General features: G+C 40.4%; 1 protein-coding gene across 2 annotated transcripts in view; it reads right to left on the reverse strand.

Annotated features, from left to right (window-relative positions):
* The window catches only part of PDZRN4 (PDZ domain containing ring finger 4), a 115,712-nt gene that overhangs the window by 42,852 nt on the left and 47,306 nt on the right, over nt 1-25,554 (reverse strand). Inside the window, exon 1 of one of the 2 annotated variants that reach the window (XM_069956013.1) lies at nt 8,891-8,943. The exons of the other annotated variant lie outside the window; for it this stretch is intronic. Coding sequence (XP_069812114.1) covers nt 8,891-8,914 — 24 coding nt within the window. The 5' untranslated portion in view covers nt 8,915-8,943. Of the gene's footprint in view, nt 1-8,890; nt 8,944-25,554 lie in introns of those variants that run through there. 2 annotated transcript variants of the gene reach the window in all.

Raw genomic sequence — 25,554 nt, forward strand, 5'->3', positions numbered from 1 at the left:
GTAACCACCCCACGTTGCCCGTAACCACCCCAGATTGTCTGTAAGCACTGCAGGTTGCCCGTAACCACCCCACGTTTCCCATAACCACCCCAGATTGTCTGTAAGCACTGCAGGTTGCCCGTAACCACCCCACGTTGCCCGTATCCACCCCAGATTGTCTGTAAGCACTGCAGGTTGCCTGTAACCACGCCACGTTGCCCGTATCCACCCCAGATTGTCTGTAAGCACTGCAGGTTGCCTGTAACCACGCCACGTTGCCCGTATCCACCCCAGATTGTCTGTAAGCACTGTAGGTTGCCCTTAACCACCCCACGTTTCCCGTAACCACCCCAGATTGTCTGTAAGCACTGCAGGTTGCCTGTAAGCACCCCACGTTGCCCGTATCCACCCCAGATTGTCTGTAAACACTGCAGGTTGCCCGTAACCACCCCACGTTGCCCGTAACCACCCCAGATTGTCTGTAAGCACAGCAGGTTGCCTGTAACCACCCCACGTTGCCTGTAACCAGCGCACGTCGCCTCTGACCACGCCACGTCGCCTCTGACCACGCCACGTCGCCTCTTACCACCGCAGGTTGCCTCTGACCACCGCAGGTTTCCTCCGACCACCGCAGGTTGCCTCTGACCACTGCATGTTGCCTCTGACCACCCCAAATTGCCAATGACCCCCTCCAGATTGCGGTAACCATGCCAGATTACAGGTACCCACCCGAGATTACCTAAGGGCACTTCAGTTTATCCGTAACCACCCCACATTGCCCGTAACCACCCCACGTTGCCCGTAAGCACAACAGATTGTCTGTAAGCACTGCAGGTTGCCCGTAACCACCCCAGGTTGCCGTAACCACAGCAGGTTGCCCGTGACCACCCCATGTTGTCCGTAACCACCCCAGATTACCTGTAACCACCTCAGGTTGCCCATAACCACCCCTGGTTGCCCGTAACCACCCCACATTACCTGTAATCTAATTTTTTTTATTTTATTTTAGTAACTGCGCTATTCTAATAACCATTACTAGCTGCGGTTTTGCTCCAGTAAATTGGCACTCCTTTCCTTCTGAGCCCTGCTATGTGCCCATACAGTGGTTTATGCCCACATATGGGGTACTATTGTACTCAGGAGAACCTGCGTTACAGATTTTGGGGTACGTTTTCTCTCCTGTTCCTCGTCAAATTGAGAAATTTCAAACTAAACTAACATATTATTGGAAAAATTTTAGTTTTTCATTTTTACTGTCTTCTTTTGAATACTTTCCTCTAATACCTGTGGGGTCAAAATGGTCACCACACCCCAAGATGAATTCTATGAGGGGTGCACTTTCCAAAATGGGGTGACATTTGGGGAAAATCTATTCTGCTGACACTACAGGAGCGCTGCAAACGAACCTGGCGCTCAGAAACTTCTTCAGAAAAATCTGCACTGAAAATGCTAATTGGCGCTCCCTTCTTTCTGAGCCTGGATGTGTGCCCATACAGTAGTCTATGCCCACATATGGGGTACCTTTCTACTCAGGAGAACCTGCGTTACATATATTGGGGTGACATTTCTCTCCTGTTCCTCGTGAAATTGAGAAATTTCAAACTAAACCAACATATTATTGGAAAAATTTTAGTTTTTCATTTTTACTGTCTAATTTTGAATACTTTCCTCTAATACCTGTGGGGTCAAAATGCTCACCACACCCCAAAATGAATTCTTTGAGGGGTGTACTTTCCAAAATGGAGTGACTTATTGGGAGATTTTACTCCACTGGCACTACAGGGGCGCTGCAAACGGACCTGGCGCTCAGAAACTTCTTCAGCAAAATCTGCATTGAAAAAGCTAATTGGCACTCCTTCCCTTCTGAGCCCTCCTGTGTGCCCATACAGTGGTTTACGCCCACATATGGGGTACCATTGTACTCAGGAGAACCTGCGTTACAAATTTTTGGGTACTTTTTTCTCTTGTTCCTTGTGAAATTGAGAAATTTCAAACTAAACGAACATATTATTGGAAGAATTCGAGTTTTTCATTTTTAATGTCTTCTTTTGAATACTTTCCTGTAATACCTGTGGGGTCAAAATGGTCACCACACACCAAGATGAATTCTTTGAGGGGTGCACTTTCCAAAATGGGGTGACTTATGGTTTTTTTTCTCTCTGCTGACACTACAGGGGCGCTGCAAACGCACCTGGCGCTCAGAAACTTCTTCAGCAAAATCTGCATTGGAAAAGCTAATTGGCGCTCCTTCCCTTCTGAGCCCCGCTGTGTGCCCATACAGTGGTTTACGCCCACATATTGGGTACCGTTGTACTCAAGAGAACCTGCATTACAAATTTTGGGGTGCTTTTTCTCTCATGTTCCTTTTGAAAATGAGAAACTTTAATCTAAATGTATATATTATTGGAAAATTTTAATTTTCCATTTTTTTACTGCCTAATTGTGAATATTTTCCTCCAGCCCCTGTAGGGTTAAAATGCTCATTATACCCCTAGATTAATTCTTTAAGGTGTGTAGTTTCCAAAATGGTGTCATGTATGGGGGTTTTCAGGATACCAGACTTCTAAATCCATTTAAAAAAAGAATTGGTCCCTAAAAAAATCAGTTTTTGAAACTTTCACGAAAATGTGATAATTTGCTGATAAATTTCTAAGCCCCATAACACCCTAAAAAAGTAAAATATGTTTACCAAATTATGCCAGAATAAAGAAGACATATTGGTAATGTGACTTAGTAACTAATTTATGTGCTACGACTTTATTTTTTTAGAAGCAGAGAATTTCAAAGTTCATAAAATGCAAATTATTTTAATTTTTCATGATATTTTGATGTTTTTTACAAAAAACACACAAAGTAGTGACCAAATTTTGCCACTAACATAAAGTGCCATATGTGACGAAAAAACAATCTCAGAATCGCTAGCATACGTTAAAGCATCACTGAGCTATAAGAGCATAAAGTGAGACAGGTCAGATTTTGAAAAATTAGCTTGGTCATTAAGGCCCAAACTAGCTGCAGCACGAAGGGGTTAAAGGAGAAGTTCTGCAGAATTCAAAATTACAATGCGCTGCATCATTAGGCTCCCAGCTGGATGTATTTTTCTCTCAGCTTTGGGGTACATTTCAACTAGGTTGTAATGGCATGAAAGGGAGGGATATAGCCTGCTCAGCCAATCAGTTACTGAATAGGTGTTCAGCCCCAGTCACTGACTGGCTGAACAGGGCATCCATCAGCCAAGTCATGGTGTAGCAGGGGGGTGACATTAAGAATGCTGGCGATGGTTCAGGAGAGGGATGCAGAAATGTGTGTGCATGCGGAATGACAAATATACATTTTTTATTATGTTCTCACTACACCGTCCCTGAACTGATCCCCCCCACACACACACCTTGACAGCTTGCTTCTGTGGCTTCTGACATGCTGACATCCCGCTCAGCCAATCAGTGTGCTGTCCTGCTGCAGCCACTGATTGGCTGAGCAGGACATCAGGATGCCAGAAGCCACAGAAGCAAGCCGGAGCGCAAACTGGTAAAGTAATCACCGGGCCACCACGGGTTAAGGGGGGGGGGGGCATTTACATATTAACAACAGGATGAAAATTCGGTGAAATCCACTGCAATTCAGTTATATGTAAACCCACCTGTATAGTTACCAACTGCATATATTGCTAAATATACTAAAGCAGTATGTTGGGCATAGACATGAGCAGCAATTTTCTCCATGCATATGTACGGGACAGAGTTTGTATATTCAGTTGCCTTGACTATTTGTTTATATGCAGAATAACTGGAGGGTTACTAAAAGATAAATGTGTCAACTTTTAGTTAGAAAGTCTTGTAAAAATACATGTGTAAAGCTTTGTTAATTTACATTAAATGGAATTCTGCCTCAAATATAAAAAGGATTTACAGAAGAAAAAAAAAAACACAAAAAACTCTCAAACATATTATGAAGCACTTTCCAGCTCTGCACAGAGTTCAGGGGTGCACTTGTTAATGCTTGAACAATTAAAGTTTTTTTGCGAATGAGTAGTTCAGGCAGAAATTAAAGCGTAACTATAAAATATTTTGACCTTTCAGTTTTAGTTGGCTTAGGGCATGATAACATTTTTTGCAATATACATTAATAACCTAAAATGAACTGTTTTTTAAATACATAAGGCTGATTATGCCCTTACAGCTCTGTCTGGCTCTGAGTTATTTCTGCATTCCTGCTGGACACGCCCCCTTCCTGCAGATCCATACTTAGAGTACAGACTCTGACAGGAGGATCAGATAGCAGCCCTGACACAGAGAGAAACATAAACAAACCCTCCTCCCCCTTCCTAGCAGCACGTTCTCCCCCCTCCCCTCACAGAGGTCACTAAGCAGAGCTGAGGGTGTTGTGTGTAAGGAGCAGCGCAGGGGAGGAGATGGATAGAGGGACAAGTACTCAGTGCTTCAACAAGGAGGGACATCCCAGCCATGACTCCAATGTGCTGCATGAGGGAGAGTGGGTGAGTCACTGAGGGGAGGACTACAAGTCCCAGCACAACACAGCTGTAGTCCTTCCATAGTACATATAACATTCACTATCAGAGGTCTGCAGCAGGTGCCCCACCTCCATGGCTGACATTATCCTACAGTGTAATGAGAGCGATGACTGTATCTAATCCCACTGTGTGTGATACCATCGGCTGGTGCTCTGTATCTAATCTTACATTGTGATACTGTATGCTTGGGCTCTATCTGATCCCACTGTGTGTGATACATCTGTTAAGGTGCTGGTCAGTGAATGGAGGGACACAGCAAGGGAGATGAGGGATAGGCCACACCCACTTTCTCTCAGCCGGAAGAAAAATTCATTTATTCTTCTGAGCCAAACAATACATTTTCATTATTAATTTACACCTCTCTAAAACTTTGCAGGTCCCCCTTGTTCTGCCAAAAATGCTCTGATCCATTAAAGCATGGACTTCACAAGACATCTTTGTTCTATGGTATGGGGAATGTTAACAACAGATTGTTTAACCCATAAACAGTTTTAAAAGTAGTTTTAAGGCCCAGCTGCTGCCTTTTTACACAAGACTAGTCCAAGTGTTCCACATATGCCCTATCATTCATTTAACCTCTTAGATGCTGCAATCAATCATGACCCATGCCCAAAGTGGTTTACAAAGAAAAGGGGTTCCCTCTGTCAGATCACCTGTAATCATCTAACAACATGCACCATGTCAGCCACGTACACAAGTCTATAAGTCCCTTTCTTAAAAATAAATATGTTGTAGTTCTTGGAATGCGGCCCCATGAAGCACCCCCCTTGGGCCTCCTGCCATCTCCTTAAGTGATGCATTACCTATGTATATTTATGTAGGCATAACCATGCTTATCACAAAGGCCGTAAAAGACCGCCATGATTCTGGATATATGAATATGCACAGGGAAAGCATGATTGAAGGAGGTGACAAGTGGTTGGTCCAGATGGTGTGAACCCCAGGGTTAATTAAAAACTCAGATCTGTGATTGCTGGCCCCCTGACGGATCTGTATACCCAATCCCTTCTAACAGATGTTCCTGAAGATTGAAGAAGAGCCCAGTAACTACAGGCCAGTTAGATTAACATCTAATATTAAAAATTATGGAAACACTTTTTAAAAACAAGTTAATGGATCACCTAAGAATCAACAATTTGATAGATCCAAACCAGCATGGCTTTACTGCGGGACGATCATGTCAGACGAATCTCATTGATTTGTTTGATCATGTCACAAAGATATTGGATGAAGGTGGTGCTGTGAATATCGCTTATCTGGACTTCAGCAAAGCCTTTAATAGAGTTCCCAATAAAAATTATATCGAGAAGTTGGAGAAACTTGGACTTAATCCCTGGATAGTTCAGTGGTTGGCTGAAGGATAGATACCAGAGGGTTGTTGTTAATGGAATGTATTCTGAGCAGAGACTGGTGGTGTGGCACACTGGTGGTGTTCTGGGGCCTATTCTTTTTAATATGTTTGTAAAGGTTTTCTAGATAAGATATGTCTGTTTGCAAATAACACAAAAGTGTGCAATAGGGTTGATATTACTGGAGGTGTCACTAACATAAAAAAATTATATAGCTTTGCTAGATAAGTGGTCCAAACAATGGAAATTGCAGTTTAATGTTTCCAAATGTAAAATAATGCACTTGGGGAGAAGAACAGAAGCAACATGAGAAAATATTACTTTACTGAAAGAGTAGTAGATGCTTAGAACAAACTTCCAGCAGATGTGGTAGGTAAATCTACAATCAATAATATACTGTAAACATACCTGTGATAAACATATATCTGTCCTAAGATAGTTAGAAGGGGAATACTAAAAAGGCAGACTAGATGGACCCAGTGGTCTTTTTCTGCGGACAATCTTCTATGTTTCTATGGTCTGTGGGGAAGAGAAACGCCCCAGTGCTCCTAACAAGCACATTAGCACACAAACAGTGGGGCGGACAGAAAAAGACAGAAAACGAAAAAATAATTCCCCCTAAAAAGTGTTTTTACAGTGTAAAGATAGTAAACCTGCCAAAACTGTATAAATTTCACTGTAATCATTCTGACAATATTAAGTTATCATGCTAATTATACAGCACAGTCAACAATGTAATTTTAAAATACAAATACAACAATGTCATACTTGTCCTTTTTTATATATTCCCCACCTAAAAAAGTTCATGCAAATAATATATATGCCTCCATATATGCTGCTAAAAAAAATGTCCTACCAAATAATAAGCCCTGATAGAACTATATCGACAGAAAAGTAAAAATGATGGCATTTTGAAATTGGCTGGTCACTAAGGGGTCAAGTCCTGTAAATTTCAAGATGAGGCCATGTTCTTGTGTTTTTTTTTTCTTTAGCACATTCCACAAGTGGAGGGAAATATGGGTAATTTAAGGGGCAAAAAAAAATCCTGTGAAATTTTGTTATAGTCCTTAACCCTTAGAGGACCGGGCCAATTAAAATTTTTGCATTTTAATTTTTTCCTCCTTGTGCTTAAAAGGCCATAGCAGTTGCATTTTTTAACCTAGAAACCCACATGATCCCTTATTTTTTGCGTCACTAATTGTACTTTGCAATGACAGGCTGATTTTTTTTATAAAGTACACTGCTTAACCAGAAAAAAATTCAATGTGTGGTGAAATTGAAAAAAAAAAGCATTTCTTTTATTTGGAGGGTATTTTTTTTTTTTTACGCCATTCGCCCTGGGGTAAAACTGACTTGTTATATATGTCATTACGGTTACATATCGTTGTAATCGTAACAACTTGAGGAACATAACTTTTATATTATGTGATGGCTTGTAAAAAGTTCAAACCATTGTTAACAAATATATGTTCCTTAAAATCGCTCTATTCCCAGGCTTATAACGCTTTTATTTTTTGTCCAATGGGGCAGTTTGAGGTGTCATTTTTTGTGCCATGATGTGTTTTTTCTATCGGTACCTTGATTGCGCATATGTGACTTTTTGATCACGCATATGCGACTTTTTGATTGCTTTTTATTACAATTTTTCTGGACTTGATGCGACCAAAAATGAGCAATTTTGCACTTTGGGATTTTTTTGAGCTTGTGCTGTTTACCATGCGAGAACAGAAATGTGATTAATTAATATTTTGGGCGATTATGCACGCGGCAATACCAAACATGTTTATTTATTTATTTTTATTTATAACATGGGAAAAGGGGGGCTTTTTATTATTAATAACACTTTTTTTTTTCTTTTACACTTATACTAGAAGCCCCCCATGGGGGACTTCTAGTATAAGTATTCCGATCTCTCATTGCGATCTATGCTGCATAGATATACAGCATAGATCGATGAGATAGGCACTGGATTGCTTCCGGCTGCAACCGAATGCCGAGCCGGGATCAGCGCCATTACGGCGAAGACTCAGGCTGGGTGAAGACACAGGGATCGCTCCTCCGGGACAACGTCCCGGAGGGGCAATCTCGGGCACTAGACACCAGGGAACTGCTGCATCAGGTAATCGGATGCAGCTATCATCTTTGAAAGCTGCATCCGATTATCTAATTAGCGGGCACGGCGATCGGATCGTGCCTGCCAATAGCTGTGGTCCCGGGCTACAAGCGGCGCGGCCCCACTCTGAACACCTGTGGGCGGCCCAGGTTCCTGTAAGGGAACCTGGGACCTGGAGGGAACACAAGGACAGACAGACAATGTGAGTGAAAAAATAGAGGTCAGAAGGACAGGCAAAGAAGAAAGAATTCCAAGCAGTCCAATCCAATATGAAACGCTATCTCAAGTTACAAGAGACTATCGCAAGCATGTGGACTTCTTATGAGATGTCAGAGTCTTGGTCCAGAGCGACATCAATCTGGACCAGCCCTTTGACATGCGGACCACTCAGAACACACACTGGCAGGGAATGAAGATGAGTAGCAAAGGCAACTGTCCATTACTACTCAGCCTTAACTTTCTGCAGCCCAGCACTAGGCTAACAGAAGAAACCAGACGGGTGTGGTGGAAACCTTTCAATCACCACACAGCAAGTTCTAGCATAAGACACAGTTCAAACTTGTGCAAAGAAAACATACAATTCAGACACTAAGGGCCCTATTACATGGGACGACTATCGTGCAAAAAAAATTGTTATATTGTTCTAATTTAAATGATAACTGTTCTGTGTAATTGCAGGCAACGATTGAAAAATCGATTGTGTGTCATTGATCGTTCATTTAGATCTGAACGGGGACAGGGCATTGATTACTATGTTTCATGCCAGTAACTGGTGTAAACTTCTGTTAGCAGAAATCTATGCTAGATTTCTAGATACAGGGCACTGGCAGCAGCTGTAGTTGCAGATTTATTAAGAGGCGTTCTCCTCTCAAAGAATCTGTTGAAACCAACAGCAGTGGGAGATTACTTTTAACTCACATCAATGAGCCTTGGGTAGCCCATGACCCTGCTGCAAGTTCATGGCTTGTCCTTCCTCCTAAAACAAAAAGAAATAATAATAAAGAAAAAAAAGATAGATCTTTCATACAGTTTCATTGACAAACATTATACATCTAAGAAAAGAGACAGGTAAATAAATCATTCTTAAAAATCAATGGTGTTAACAGAATTTACTAGTATATTTGCCTGGCTTTAAAACCGACATGACATTGCTATAAAAAGTCCAGGTCAACATGACAATGACAACATAAATCTTTGCTTTGAGCTAGCGACCTACCACAATAGGAACGTTACAGAAATAATATGGAGCAGTAGATAGCTATGCATCACACATCCTTGGCATGTTGGACACCCTAAGGCATGTAGGATACCATGCAATTAAGGGTCCCTCAAATATTTCATACTTGCACCTTTACCAAGCAATTCATATGGATGCTGGTGCATCTAATGAAAAGAGCAGACTAGATGGGCCAAGTGGTCTTTTTCTGCTGTGAATCTTCTATGTTTCTATGTAGCTTACACTAATAATGCAAGGATGCAAACAGAAGTGTAGTCTCTCCATTAGAGTCCCTGCTATGCTCCAATGTCAGGCACAGGAAGGGATCCCACACCTCACCAGCCTGTTATCACTTTTAAAAAGCAATGATGTAGACAACGCTTTTCTTTACAGTTGTGTATGATGAGGTTGTCCCACCACTGTTTTTTTGCCAGAGAACATTACTCATTTATTATAATTTATTAAGTATTGGGTCATACAATTCAAACAAACAGGAATGTAGTTGATTTGGAAGACTAAAAATGCAACACACCAAAAAGCCTTGAAATCATATAAAGTTAACAAAAGTTAACTTCAAAAGTTTACTGGTAATCAAAACATAGTAAAACGCCTCAAAATATAGTAGTAGAATCTTTTCAGTAGTTTCCCACATAACCACTCATCACTCTATGGCCCCAACATGTATATAGCTCATTGTTTAGTGTTATATTAGGATTTCAGCTCACACATTCCTTTGCTGTGTTTACACGGAATGATTATCGTGCGAATTTGCACGATAACAATCGAATTCGAATGATAATCGTACGTGTAAACGCAGCGAATGATCAAGCCACGAGCAAGAAATTGTTCATTTTGATTTTTGAACATGTTCTCAAATCGTTGTTGGCAGCTTGCCAAAAATTCGCAGATCATTCCGTGTAAACAGTCATTCCCCGATTTAACCTATGTGCGAGACTTAAGCGATCGCAAAATGACCGCAAAACGATTTTTCCGTACGATATATTGTTCCGTCTAAACGCTGATCGTTATTTAAAAAAAACCCGTACTTTGAAATTGTTAATCGTACGATCGGGCCAATTATCGCTACGTGTGAACCCAGCACCAGCACAGCATTAGTTGCAGCACTAGGAGTTAAGAGAGGGTAAGCAGAGGATGAGCACTAAGAACTAATGTTAGTGGTTCAGTAGTAATGTAAAACAATGTTTGCTGTACAATGGGGGAAACTAGGTGCAGAAGAAAAGCCTAAAGTAGATGTCAGCAATGCATTATGGGAATTATAGTCTGCAACTCACATGGGCTACTGTTAAAGCCATGCCTACTCTTGGGGTCCTATTCCACGGGCCGAGGAAGGCCCGATCAACGATGTAAACGAGCGGCGATCTGCTAGATCGGCGCTCGTTTACTGGGCCTATTCCACGGCCCGATGATCGTTGAGCGAGGACTGCAAGGACATCGTTACCGATGTCCTTGCAGCCCTTGCAGCATCATACATTACCTGCAGGTCTTCTCCGCGCTGTCTTCATCCCAGGGTCCTTCGCGCTTTATCTTCTGAATGGCCGGTCAGCTGACAGGCCACACTCAGCCAATCACAGGCCGCTGCGGTCCCGGCCTGTGATTGGCTGAGCGCTCCGTCAGCTGACCGGCCATTTAGAAGATAGAGTGCGCGGGACCCTGGGATGAAGACAGCGCGGAGAAGAAGCCTGGACAGGTAATGTATGATGATGCTGCTGCTGTCAAATCGTCGGTCGCCCACCGCGCACCGCTATTCAACCGTAGCGATGTGCGGTGGGGGAACGATGATTTTAGGTCTGGCCCTAAATGAACGATCAGCCGATGACACGATCATCGGCTGATTGTTCTCTCTATTTCACCGAACGATAATCGGCCTAATCAGGCCAAATGGGGCCAATCCGGCCGAATATCGTTACTGTGGAATAGGGCCCTTACTCAGATGATATGGAGCACATGGGGGCAGCAGTGTTACAAAAAGGTAATTATACAAGTTATCATTAAGAAGTTCCCTTTTGATATGTCTTTCAAAAGTTTTTATCACACTGGATCTCAGTCTTGAGACTCATTACAATCGTAAATAATAGCATGCAATTGTGAGACAGTTGTGAGTCCTCCAGCAGCACAATCCCCTGACAGCCAAACTGACTGATTACAGGAGTTGGGCTCCATTATAGTCTATATATTTTGTCTTTTGCTATCATTTGGATTGGACAGCAAGCTGGACTATCTTTTGAGCATGAGTTTTATACTGAGCCAGCATGTCAAATGTTCTTTGGTACCATTCTGAGGTACATACAAGAACTAGATGGGTTTTTATGCTATTTTTTGGGAGACAAGATGAATAGGGGTTCATGTTAAACTGAAACCTCTTTAATATTTGGCAAAACTTCCCAACTATGAAAAATCTCAAGCAATGTTTTCATTTTTTGTTAACTTGTCTTCCTGGTAAGGTCCCATGCTAAGTGATGCCCTGTAGTCAGGGCCGTATTACCAGCTGCTGCTGCCCTACGCACTAAACCTGAGGACGCCCCATCCTCACTCACTAATTAGAATTGTGATTTTCTAGTTTCTGAACATCATATTGATATCTGATGAGTCTGAGGGCCGCATGCCCACATTTACTGTACGTCACCACATGTAGCCGAAACCAGACCCTTATGCGGTAACCAAAAGACGTATGGCCAATAATCCTGGTAAAAGCACATGACTACTGGGGAATAAATGGGAGGTTTTTTTTTGGCCATTTCTCTTCATGTAGAATTGTTGTCTGAATCATGTTTTTCATAGTTTTTATTTCCATATTGAATAATGATTAGTGCTGTCTGCATGTTGTCTGAAGAAATTCTTACCATAGGATTGGTAGATTGGTAGGTAATAGCTCCAGGCGTCACATTTACCACGGCCATACCAGACCTGAACAATACCCCCATACTATGACTGGATAACACTGCCTCACCAGACCTGACCAATACAGCCACACTGTGACTGGTTAACACCGCCATACTAGACCTGACCAATACTTCCCCCCCCTTTTGAAAAGACACTAGATATACTGGCAAGTCTAAACAGGAGGTGGGAGACTGAAAAATAAAAACAAAAAAAAAGTTGTTTCTTTCCCCCTGCTCCCTGGTTCCCCCTTGCAAGGTGCTGCCCTAGGCACCGGACCATGGGTGCCTAGTGTTAAATACTTCCCTTGCCTGTAGGTATTTTAGGTTTCAGAGTTAATATATTACAATTTAAGAACCATATTACCTGGTAAGGACCATACAATATTGTCATGAGCTTGTGAAATGGCTTCATAAGTTAGGCAATTAAAAATTTGTAATTGGAGTATATTACTAAAATTAATCATTATAATAGTAATATAAAACTGCTACTACCAGTATATGAATACTAATACAGAATGCCCACACACTACTTTATAGTAATTACCTTTTTATCTCCTTCCCTCCACTCTTTAACTTGCATTTCAGATGCTATATTTAGTTTATTTAGCATAATACGTGTTGCCATGTACATACTTTATTTACAGTGTTACATCTTAGATTATGGCCTGTTCTAACAAGCCAAGAAGAACATCCAAATATAATCAATTCTTTTAAAAGCAAGTGTATGCAAATTAGCTCACACCAAATTTAATGAACCCACCTACTGATATTAAAAAAAAAAGCAAGCGACCCGTTACTTTTGACCCTCTTCAAAAATAAAGGGACATGCATCAATAAACTGTCTACTCCATGAGTGATTTACTATTTTCAATCCATTTCAAGAAACAAACCATAGGCTCTCTAGTAGACAGGTCAAGGATTCCTTAAATTGTTTCTGCCTAGGGTACGTCATATTAAAAAGAGTGGCTGTTGTCATATTTTCAAGAGCTATTGAAACGAATGGCAGCTTTCATATGCAGACGTGAAATATGCTTGGTGTAAATCCTTGAAGAGGACAGACAATCTGTAGTATCCAAATATTTGAAATATGATGTAATGAACATGAAGAGTCTTTATATTCCCACTACAATTCAGTATCCAGCACACCTGCTCTAAACCGATTCCATAATGTAACACTGCATTGTATATTCTTCTGATCATTCTTTAATCATTCATACTAATAATGACTTAGTACTAATGAATTATCAAAATGTTGCATCTTTGAAGATGATTAATTCAGTTTTTTGTTTCCATTTCTCCATCTTGTTACTGGAGAAAATCTAATTTCCAATGTTCATTTTTTAGTTAAAACTTTTGAATTGCTTTCAGAGTCAGAAGAAATGTAACAATGGCTGGAGGCAGGACTGAGACAGGGGTAGGTGCCTGTCTAGGGTCACCCTGCCTGGGAGTGCATAATTGTTGGCAATTGTTAGCACAAGGAAACCTAACCACTTGCTCTGGATCACCTCTGAGGGGATTGAAAAGGGAGAGGAGAGTTGTGAAAAGTATGCAGTGTTTTTTTTTGTTTGTTTTTATTATTTTATATTTAAAGAAAGGCATATACCTACCAAGGAGCAGCTATTTACCTGGGGTGGGCATCGGGCTACTTACAAAATGGCAACTTCTTCCTGGGGGCATTTAAACTGGGGCACCTATCTACCTATAGGGAGCACCTGGCTACTTAACTACTGGAGGGTGCCAGGCTTCCTACTGGGTGGCAACTATCTACTGGTAGGCATCTCAATACATGCAGACAAGCAACTGCATACTGGCAAAGGTACCTATGTACATATTGAGGGGAACATATCTACCTACTAGAGGCCAACTACCGAATTGGGGATACACATATCTATGTCCTGGGAGCATATACTGTATGTAATGGAGGCACATATGTATAAACTGGGGGAGCTGCCTTAAAGAGCCCTACTTACCTAGAGGGGCATTATTATTACCATTTAGGTCACTTTGGGTGGGGGTAAGGTAAAGATGTTGGAAAGAACAGAACCTAAGATGTTAGTCTGACAGATACTGCCGATATGAGTGATGGAGAGAGCAAGTCATTATGGTGGTGTGGACCGAATGGAATACAAAAGTAAAAAGAATATTTACAGTCGTAAAAAATGAGTCATTCTATGTAACTGTATGTAATCAATTACACAATGTACAGATCCTCTGTATTTACCATTATTTGGTCATTGTATGGGGTAATATTAGTCTGTGTATAGGGTGTTTTGTTCAGTAACAGTATGGAGATGTTATTCAGACACTATGTTGTTTTACAGTGTGGTCACAGTTTGGTGGTACTATTTGTTCCTTGTATATTGGTTTTATTGATATTCAGTCATTGTATGGAATAATACTAGCACTATTGGTAATATTCGTCTTGGTATATTGAATTATCACATAAAACAAATCTACTTTATCTACTGTTTTGTCTTGAAGATTTGTGTGTGTGTTTTAGGATGGTATGAAATGGGGGTTGATGTGTCCTTTGCCTTATCTGCCTAGGGGACCACAATACTTTGTCCTGCCCCAGGATGGAGGTTAACCCAGGGATCTAAAAATTGAGGGATGCTATTTAGGGTGGTTGTCAAGTAGGAAGCGATAGCATGAGTGTTTACTTTTAGGACTGCATTCACCCTTTTATCCCTCCTGAAATTATACATACCCTTTCACATTAGTGAGACAATCACTCTGTTTTTATACTTAGATGGGCAGATCTTTCACCCATACAAGCACTAATCTAGCAGACCATACTACTGACTGTGACCTGAAGTATTCATACTTAGGGTCTTTTTACCAATGTAAGTACCAGTCTAGCAGATTGTTGCTGATTTCTGTGCATATGATGTAATGCAATGAACCTAGACCCGGAAAATCTACACGGATAACAGCCATTTCAATAAATGAAATCACAAGTTATAAGTCTGCTATGTGGTACAATACAACTCTGGGCTATATTGTTATCAGCTTGCTTCATCAAAACAATTAACACTTGTGGCCTTTATAAATTACTTTCAGAAGATAAAACAATCACATAGAAAATTGCTCTGTGTTCTTCAATGTTTCATGGCAGTGCAGATTGCTTTGCATTCCAGATGATTTTTTTGAACATTTAATGAGTAAGGATTAATTATATGGCACTTGGAGCCTATGAGATTCTGAAAGTACAACTGTTATGCACAGTTTGCATGTGGCCAACATGTGGCTCCTAAAAAAATAAAACATTTAATTAAAAATACTAAAGGAATTATTCAACTGTAAATATAAGAAGCTCGCAGAAGGGCTTAGCATTGCTAATTAAGTATATGTTTAATCAAACATTTTGCCGTTGTAATTAATGGTCTATTTAGATAGCACAGATACCCTGTAAAATACTCTATTTCAAAGGTGAATGAAAAAATTGATTGAGAAAAGATAAAATAGTTTTTGAATTTTAATGTGGGTTTCTAGGCGTACTCCAATTTAAGTTTTTAGATCAATCCTACCCAGTAGTTAAAAGAAACCGTATTCTTTTGAAATAGTTTTGACCGTTAACAGAGAGCAAAACTAAAGACATTCTGCAATATATAGTATTTCTGTCATAAAAATACTTTATTTTTCGCTGTCATATGCTTTTTGGCCAGGTCAGCCTGGGGTCATAATGTAAACATTTTCTGTTACACTGCTGAAATACCTTTTTGTATACTTTTCAGAAAAACCTCTAACCTTTTTATAGATCATTTATATCATTGATAAGTGCCTTAAAGGTGGTCTTCAATTTACCAAAAGAAAAAATGTTTGAAATACCATATTAGGTCACAGAGCCTTAGTCTAGGTGAACTCCCATCTTCAGTTGTGCTCAAAAGTTTACATACCCTGGCAGAATTTTTGCTTTCTTGTCCTTTTTCAGAGAATATGAATGATAACACAAACACTTTTTTTTCTAATCATGGTTAATGGTTGGTTAAATCTATTTATTGTCAAACTATTTGACAAACTACACCTCCGTGCTTTACAATAGGATGAGTGTTACTTTCATTATAGATTATGTTGACACCTCTCCAAATGTAAAGTTAGATTTTGGTCTCATCAGTCCAAATGACCTTGTTCCAGAAGTTTTAAGGCTTGACTGTGTGCTGTTTGGTCTGTTGTAGGTGAGATAATTTGTACAGTAATGGCTTTCTTCTGGCAACTCGACCATGCAACCATTTTTTCTTCAAATGCTTCCTTATTGTGCATCTTGAAACAACCACACTACTACTTTTCAGTCCCATATTCAGCTGATGTTATTTGTCGGTTTTTCTTTGGATCCCACACAATTTTCCTGGAAGTTGTGTCAAATTTTTTGTCAATTTTTGTCAACCTCTGTACATGTTATCAGGTCAAAATCACCAGGGTATGTTAACTTTTGATCAGGGTAATTTGGATGTTTTTCTTATGGAATAAGCGCAACTTGGATGATGACCTCATTGGAAATAATCATTTTGTAATGAAAATATCACTATGATAGATAAAATATGTCAGTGTACCCACTGGATGAAACACTGAGAATTTGCTATTAATTGCTGATACATAGCTGTGATAGTAAGTAATTTAGTCAATTTACTCCCATGCTCTTACAAGATATGGTATTATACATTCATTAAATCAAGCTTGGGGCAAATGACTGATAATGTGAGTATTTTAATATTCTTGGTGCTCTTACAAGAACTGCATGTCAGATATGCAGCAAAGTATAAAAGTAGAACACATTCAAAATGCATCTTCTGCCTTTGATTTAATTTCGGAGTCTATTTAAAACAGTGAATTCTTCTCCCAGCCTGTAGCTAGAAAATAAACTCATCATTTCAAGCTTTTACCCTCCAATCTATTTCTGTTTTTTTCCTTCAATCAGATGCTCTTTATTATTCCATAATGTTTTTTTCCTCCATCACATCTCAAGGCTGTATTTGTTTAATTTTATGTGTGAAAAGGCATAGTTAATAAAAGATATTTTTAACAGAAACTAACTATAAACTAGTATATTTCTTAATGAGATGTAATGAAAAACTAAAATGAGTAACAAAGTTATACAAGAGTTACTAATGTCAATGAACTGATCAGATATCCATAAGTTTAAAATATGAGCACATGCTTATGTCGATTTGGTATATGAAATGTTTTTATTTTTTTAATAGTAAATACATATCATGTTATTCTCCCTTTTTCCCTCAAAGAGGTATACACATTACAAACAATGTACAAAACTAATTAAGTTTTTATAATCCATCTTCATTCAATTTAAGAGTATGTTCACACATCATTTTTTTTTTAGGTGAAACTACAGTATGTCTGTATTTTCACCTCAAGAAAGGTGTGTGAATATAGCCTAAGACTAAAGTCAGGTTGATGCAATGAGTTTAAACGGTCTACAGCCATTTCAAGTTACCTATTTTGATGCAAAAGTATCATGACCCAAGCCAACACATTATATGCACACAAATTAACCCTTCCAACCCTAACCCTGCCAACTTTGACAAAGTCAACGATGTTTGACGAAATTAGTCAGTAAGGCATGGCAATTTTAACATAGTTTGCGTTGCTGTCAATAGCAGTCTACAAAGAAATAATGAGCAGTGTAGCCAAATAGCCTTAATAGTTAAGCGTCTAAGAGCAGAGTAGCCGATACAACTGTACCTGCAGCCTGCAGTGTTCCTCCTAGCAGGATGTAGATATCTTGACATGAATTGTCTCCAACAGCGCTGTGGTTAAGCTCCAACATACGGACACACCGTAGAGCACAACAGCAAAGGAGACAATCGGCAAGACTGAGAGGACAAACCATAGTGCGCTACAGCATCGGAGACAGTCAGCCCGATGCTGTATTATGAGCATACACTAGCGCATCAATGGTTGGAACCCACAGGCATATGGTAACTATAAGCTGTATTACAAATTGCAAAACTTTAGGAGGTGAAGTTAACCCCTGTACTTTAACTGAAAGTTAACAGCTTACCATAAGTGCAAACTCTATGCATGTATCAAATAACCTATGAGACAGACAAAAGATGCATACAACAGTATAAGTGGTGACCTCTCTCTATCCGACAGTATACTTGATCTATCGGACATAGCCTATCGATATAAACCGCACTCTAGCCATTGGCACATCTGACTCTAAATACAGACACTTAAAATAAGTAGGATGATGCCGATGCAACAAAACTATTTTTAAAATCCGCACTGTATATGCCCACAGTTACCTACACAAGACTTTTTTATGAGTAAAGAATTAAATGTTATGTTTTAATACCTGTGGGTAAATCTAGGTATTTTTGCCCTAGGGCAACAAATATTGCCACAAATTAACCCTTAGCTGCACCAAGATATTACTGCACATTTCGGTGCTACACTGCTGGTATATAGGTAGATCCAAAGCAGACCACCCATTATACCTTGCAGTCCTCTGTTACGTGTAGCAGAGGGTTAACATTTCATGCCGGTGCAGAACGACAACCATGTAGGCATGAATTAACCCCAATTAAACACAGTTTTCAAATTTCCGACCCAATCACCCTTTCATTTACAGGCCTCAAGCCTTACACACCTTTAACGCTTGTCCTGCAGAATCTATTAGTCGATCGCCGATCATATCTTATGAGAAAGCTATGATCAGTAGGGATGAGCGAACTTTTGAAAAGTTCGGTTCGGGTCGATCCGGCGAATTTTCATGAAGTTCGGATTCGTACCAACCGAACCTAAAACAAACCTTGCTATAACAGCTGAATAATTGCAGCTACAATAGTTAGAGTCTGATAGGGTATAGTTTCGTTTAGTTGCAGTTGCTATTACAATGAAAAAAGTAGAAAAAATCAAAGTGCAAAAAAAGTGAAGAAAATTAGCCAAGGTGTAAGGGATTACACAGGACATAGGACACAAAGTTCCTTGGATCCAGTAGGGTGGAAAACAGACATTTGACAGTGGATCAAACAGCAGTAATAGTACTGTATTGGACCCAGTGTGGTGGAGAACAGACAATTGATGGAGGAGGAGGAGGCAGTAGCACTTGATTGCACCCAGCCCAGTATGATTAAAAAGAGACTATTGGAGGAGACGGCACCACTTGATTCCACCCAGCCCAGTATGATTGAGAACAGTCTATTTAAGGAGGAGGCATCACCTGATTGCACCCAGGCCAGTATGATTGAGAACAGACTATTCATGGAGGAGGATGGTCAGCCTTGGAGTGGTGGCCTGGGAATCCTCGCTGATTATGTGGTTCACCGCACTTTCAAGAACACGGACAAGTGGGATAATGTCGTTGATGCTTGCTCACAGAGTCGCGTCCTCAAAAGGGATCAACAATTGGTAGGACATGTTCGAAGAAACCTGTGCATTATGAGGTTTATCACATGTGCCATACAAGGTGTATGACGCAGCCTTCCCTGCTGCACTGCAGAGAAAAGGTGGACTTTGTGGACTACAACACTTCCCACTGTTATTTTACCTTGGGTCAGCCATTCATATATCTCCTCCCTCATGGTCCGGAGGAGCTCCTGCCCACTGTGGCTCCGTTCCCCCAGGCTCACAAAATGGAGGACAGCCTGAGAGCGCCAGGCCTGACATTGTTGGTAGGACACCGGGGCAGGTTGGACTGCAGTCAAAGCGGTGGATGGTTGCAAGCTGGTGGAGGCAGAACTTTTGCAGAACTGGCCCCTTAAAGCAGCGGGGAGGTGACAGTGGCAAGAATGGGCTAACTTTCTGGTGGTCTTCTGGGGGAATGTTGACTCATTGGGCAGTAACAGACATGTACTGCCCTTGCCCATAATTAAAGGACCAGACATCAGCACTGGGGTGCAAGGTCTTGGACAACAAGAATCCCATTGAGTCGCCAACATTTTTCTACACAACTGTGCAGTGATGGGACAGCTGATGGGAATTTTTTTTTCTCGGACAGTGATGGGACTTTTATTTTGGACTTTTAAAAAAACTTTTTGTTGTTGCGGCTAAACGGGGGTTCTCCTATTTTTTGAACCTTACTGTAAAGATATGAACTGATTTTTCCTTAATAAATTTGATAAGCTTGAATACTGAAGTTGCTTTCATGTGTCTTGGTTAATACTCACAGACAGCTGTCACAATACATTTTTGATTAGGCAGCACCCAGATATATCTGAGGAGACTAATTTAAGGTCTCACCCTAACAGGGGTGACGTCACACATCTTGATATTCACAGAAAACCAGGATACAAGGAATTATAGGAGTAATAATCCCTTGTATCCTGGTCTATTCTGTGAAAAAGTACAATTTTGCGTCGCCGTTGTTATTTTTACCAGATTCGTAGCGAACTTTCTCAAAGTTCGGTTTGGTGCCAAACCGAACTTTTTGCAAAGTTTGTAACAAATCTGGTTCATTACAGTTCGGTTCGCTCATCCCTAATGATCAGTATAAGGTATCCAATGATTCCTTATAAAAGTCTCCTATGGGGACTAAAATTAAATAAATAAAAAAAGAACAATAAAGTTTTGTTAAATTTAAAAAAATCCTCCCATATTAAAAGTTAAAATCATCCCCATTTCCCCATATTCTGAATAAAAAAGTGTAAATAAATATGTTCAAACATATGTGCTTTCACCAATATAAAGTACAGACAGACCATGGCGAGAAAAAAAAGCCCTCATATAGGGATGGTACGAACCGAGTTCGGTTCGGGTTCGTACGAACCCGAACCATCGGTAATGGTTCCCGCTGTCTGCCCACTCCGTGGAGCGGGCGGATCCAGTGGGAGGACCGCCTGGAAAACTGGGATACAGCCACAGCCATAGGCTGTATCCCAGTTTTCCAGGCGTTACTCCCGCTGGATCTGCGGGAATCTGCTGCCTCAGCAGGTTCGGGCCATCCCTACCCTCATAGGCTTCATAGATGGCAAAATGAAAGGAAAAATAACTTTGTGACGATTTCAATGATATGTAACATGTATAACTTTTATATTATGTGATGGCTTGTAAAAAATTCAAATCATGGTTAACAAATATATGTTCCTTAAAATCACTCTATTCCCAGGCTTATAGCGCTTTTATTCTTTGGTCTATGGGGCTTTCTGAGGTGTCATTTTTTGCGCCATGATCTTTACTTTCTACCTTGATTACGCATATTCGACTTTTTGATTGCTTTTCATTACAATTATTTGGGATTTGATGCGACCAAAAATGCACAATTTTGCACTTTGGGATTTTTTTGCGCTTACACCGTTTAGTGTGCAAGATCAGGAATATGATAAATTAATATTTTGTGCGCATACGCACGCGGTGATACCAAACATGTTTATTTATATATTTATTAATGGGAAAAGGGGGGTGATTGACACTTTTACAAGGGCAGGGTTATTTTTTATTAATAATAACACTTTTTTTTTTTTACTTTTACACATATACTAGAAGCCCCCCTGGGGGACTTCTAGTATAAGCACACTGATCTCTCATTGAGATCTATTCTGTATAGTTATACAGCATAGATCAATGAGGTAGGCACTGGATTGCTTCCGGTTGCTGCAGCCGGAAGCAATCGAGTGCTGAGCCGGGATCAGCGCCATTACGGCACAGACCCCGACCCGAGCTGGATGTGTGGATCGCTCCTCCGAGACGTTGTCCCGGGGGGGCGATCCATCCCACTAGACACCAGGGATGCGCTGCAGTAAGTAATCGGATGCAGCTGTCAACTTTGACAGCTGCATCCGATTACTTAATTAGCGGGCACGGCGATCAGACCGTTCCTGTTAATAGCCGCGGTCCCGGGCTATGAGCAGCACCCGAGACAGCGGTGGTTCAGAGCGGGGCAATAGCGCTGCACTGCTCTGAACATCCCTAGGCGGCTCAGGACGTACAGGGTCGCCTAGGGGTTAAAAACTGTTTTATTTTTTATTAGGTTTGAAAAATAAAAAACAACCTATGTAATGAATGCAATGAATGTCGGAGGATACAGGACATGGAGTAGAGGTAGATATATTAAGGTAGAGAATGGATGTGTGAGTGAGTTCCTTGATAAAGATTACGAAACGTACGTCGTGACTGCAGGGTAAGCACTGAAACATTATGGGTGGGTGAGTGAAGTAATGTATGCTTGTCTTTGGGACATATTAACAATGAGATACAGTTTCTGGGGATTGTGCAATACTTTAAGTCCAAAATTTGGCATTGGTATGCAATGATACAAAATCTCTCTAGAAAAATCAGCAGTATTTGATTGTTAGTGACTCCCAAGTAGAATATTAATTCAGTCTGTTTATTTTTATATAATTTTTTATTTATAAATCATGTTTAGGCTATGTTCACACAACATCTTTTCAGCTCCGTTTAAAATTACGTCCATTATTTTGAGGCTAAAATAACGGACGTTATTTAGCTGTCGGGCCTCCCCTTAGTGCAATAACTGGTGTTTGTTGCACATTTTTTTAGTTTGGGGTTACTAATTGGACTTTGGGTGTGGCTTAATTGAAAAGTCCATTGAATTTAATAGTAAAAACGGAGAAAGAACGGTGACAAAAGAAAAACTGTGTGTGAACTACTAATAAAATAACGTCCGCTGTTTGCAAATGACATCTGAAAATAATGATCATGTTCATTATTCTGACGTCCGCGGCGAAAACGTCCGTTATTCAATACACTGTGTGCATTGGACGTCCGTCTTCCCATTGACTTCAATGCATTGCCATTGCAGTCAGTTAAATCGCGGCAAAAACTGCCATTATTTAAAGTATGAAAATAGGCCGCTTTTTCTCTATTTTTGACGTTGTGTGAACACAGCCTATGGCTATGTTCACACAACTTTTAACAGCTTCTGTTACATAGCAATGGATGTCGTTAAACTGCCGGCCGCCAGGCTGCATTCAGGTTGTTCCTATAACCGATATCTCTGTATCGGCTGCAGGTACGTTCTTTTTTTACTATTGATTTGCGGGCACCATCAGTTGTGCCCGCAAATCAGTTAACCATTCACTTTAATGTAATGTGCAGCCACCGCCACACTTTACCTTGTGTGAACGGCTTTTATTTCCGGATGGGAATTAAAATAATGATGTGTGAACACAGCCCCTGCAATAAAGAACGGGCGCTGATTCCATTCCAATGAGCGTCCGTTCTCTACTTAAAAAGAACAAAGTGTAAACATAGCTTTAAATAATTAAACACAAATAAAATATTAATCTTTATATCGAGTATGCACATATTTGTATGTTCAAATAAAGCAGACATGTTGCACATCTTGCAGTAATAATTAGTTTGTGTGGAATAACTCTTTTTTTAGAAAATGAGAATTTTGAATAAAAAGAAACCTTAATTTTTTTAAAATATTTGGGCAAATGTTTTTTTTTTTTTTAACAAAAAACTACTGAATGTATCAACAAACATTTACCACAAACATAAAGAGTAATATGTCACGAAAAAAACTATCTCAGAAACACCACAAAAGTTAAAAGCATTGCAGAGTTATAACTACATAAAGAGAGAGAGGTCAGATGTTAAAAATAGGCCCTGGGCATCATGGCCAAAACAAGCTGTGGAAGCAACGGGTTAAAAATATGAAAACATTACTTGAACATATAATACTTAAATATCAACTAGATTTAAATATTCAATATTCAAATATTAGCTTACTGCTATTCTACATTGCTTTCCAGATGATTAATTCTCCCTTCAGTGAGGCTGGTGATCTATGTGCCTTATCTACATTTGTTGTATATGCTGTGAATCCCTGGTGTACATGTCAAATACACTCATGCAGCTCTACTCACAAAGTTGTCCTTTTGACCTCTTTTAGGTTGAAGTACATTGGAATGCTGGAACCTGGGATTTATTTTTTTACTCTATAGAAAAGCTTACTTAACTATCCTTTCCAATGCAGAAGCATCTTGAAAAAATTAATACCTTGAAATATTATTATTATTTTTTTTACATTTATTTACAATGTACAAATTACAGTATAAGTTAGTGAACACTCCTTATGTATGCATCTGATACAAGGCTCAGGCATAATGTGAACAGAGCTTTAAAGGGTACCCACAATTTTGTTCACACGGCAGGATACCTTTTCAAAACTCCAGCGGCTCTGCACTCCATTCTAAATAGCTTCATAGATTGCATTGTAATACACTTACAGCTTCATTTAAATGGCTATAAAACCCCTCTTCTGCTGGTCTAGTGGCCGGATCATCCCCAAGCCCCCCCCCCTTGTGTGATCACAGAGGGGCGATTCTTGCTTCTGGCCAGCCTGGGTCTTAGAGACTTTATGACGCTGATCATGACGCTGATCGTGACTCTGTGCTCATTTACTATGGGTTCAAGCAGTCCTTAGTTATTGAGCAGCAGATTCATGGATCAATGCACAAAAGTGCAAAATAGAAAATTAGTCCGGTCCTGAAGGGGTTAAAACGGATTTTGTAAATTCCTTTACTGCAATTGTAATGTAAACAGTGACCTTATAGATAAGATATTCTTGTTGCTTTCTTACATAATATGAGGAAAAAATATACATGTACGGTGAACTAGGGGGTGCTAGGTGCATCTTGGAAGGGCAGATGTTACGGTACCACTGCAGCACTTATCACGGGGCTCAGAGTAGTATATGCCCTCCCTGGGTCCAGGTTACTTAAAGGAGAAGCCCAGCCAAAACATATATCTAAAGGGGTTAGCCACTATATAATAAAATAGTTTAGTGTACAGTTTTAGTAACTGTACTCACTGCACTTACTGACAGCAGCTCCCTGTGTACCTCATAGAGCTAAAACCAGACTTACCTCCTCCAGGCTGTGTTGTCCAGCTCTGTGGTGATAAGTCTGTCCATAAGATGGCTGACAGAGAGGAGCATGTGATCATGCCCCGCCCTCATTGTCCTTCATAGCATATATAGACTCAGAAGTGGACACTGGGGGGTGGAGCATGGTCACATGCTCCACCGTGTCGGCCATATTGTGGACAGACTCATTACAGAGCAGGACAGCACAGCCTGGAGGATGGGAGTCTATATAGTAAAATAGTTTAGTGTACAGTTTTAGTAACTGTACTCACTGCACTTACTAACCGCAGCTCTCTGTGTACCTCATAGAGCTAAAACCAGAATCCCCTCCTCCAGGCTGTGTTGTCCTGCTCTGTGGTGATGAGTCTGTCCATAAGATGGCTGACAGAGAGGAGCATGTGACCATGCCCTACCCTCAGTGTCCTTCATAGCATATATAGGTTTAGAAGTGGACACTGGGGGGTGGAGCATAGTCACATGCTTCACCGTGGCGGCCATATTATGGACAGACTCATTACAGAGCAGTACAGCACAGCCTGGAGGAGGGGAGCCTAATTTTAGCTCTAGGAGGTACACAGGAAGCTGCTGTCAGTAAGTGCTGTGAGTACACTTACTAATTACTGTACTGTAATTTTAGTATAAAGTGGCCAACCCCTTTAAAGGGAACCAATCAGCC

This window comes from Dendropsophus ebraccatus, chromosome 1 (assembly GCF_027789765.1).
Source record: "Dendropsophus ebraccatus isolate aDenEbr1 chromosome 1, aDenEbr1.pat, whole genome shotgun sequence".
Taxonomy (NCBI): domain Eukaryota; kingdom Metazoa; phylum Chordata; class Amphibia; order Anura; family Hylidae; genus Dendropsophus; species Dendropsophus ebraccatus.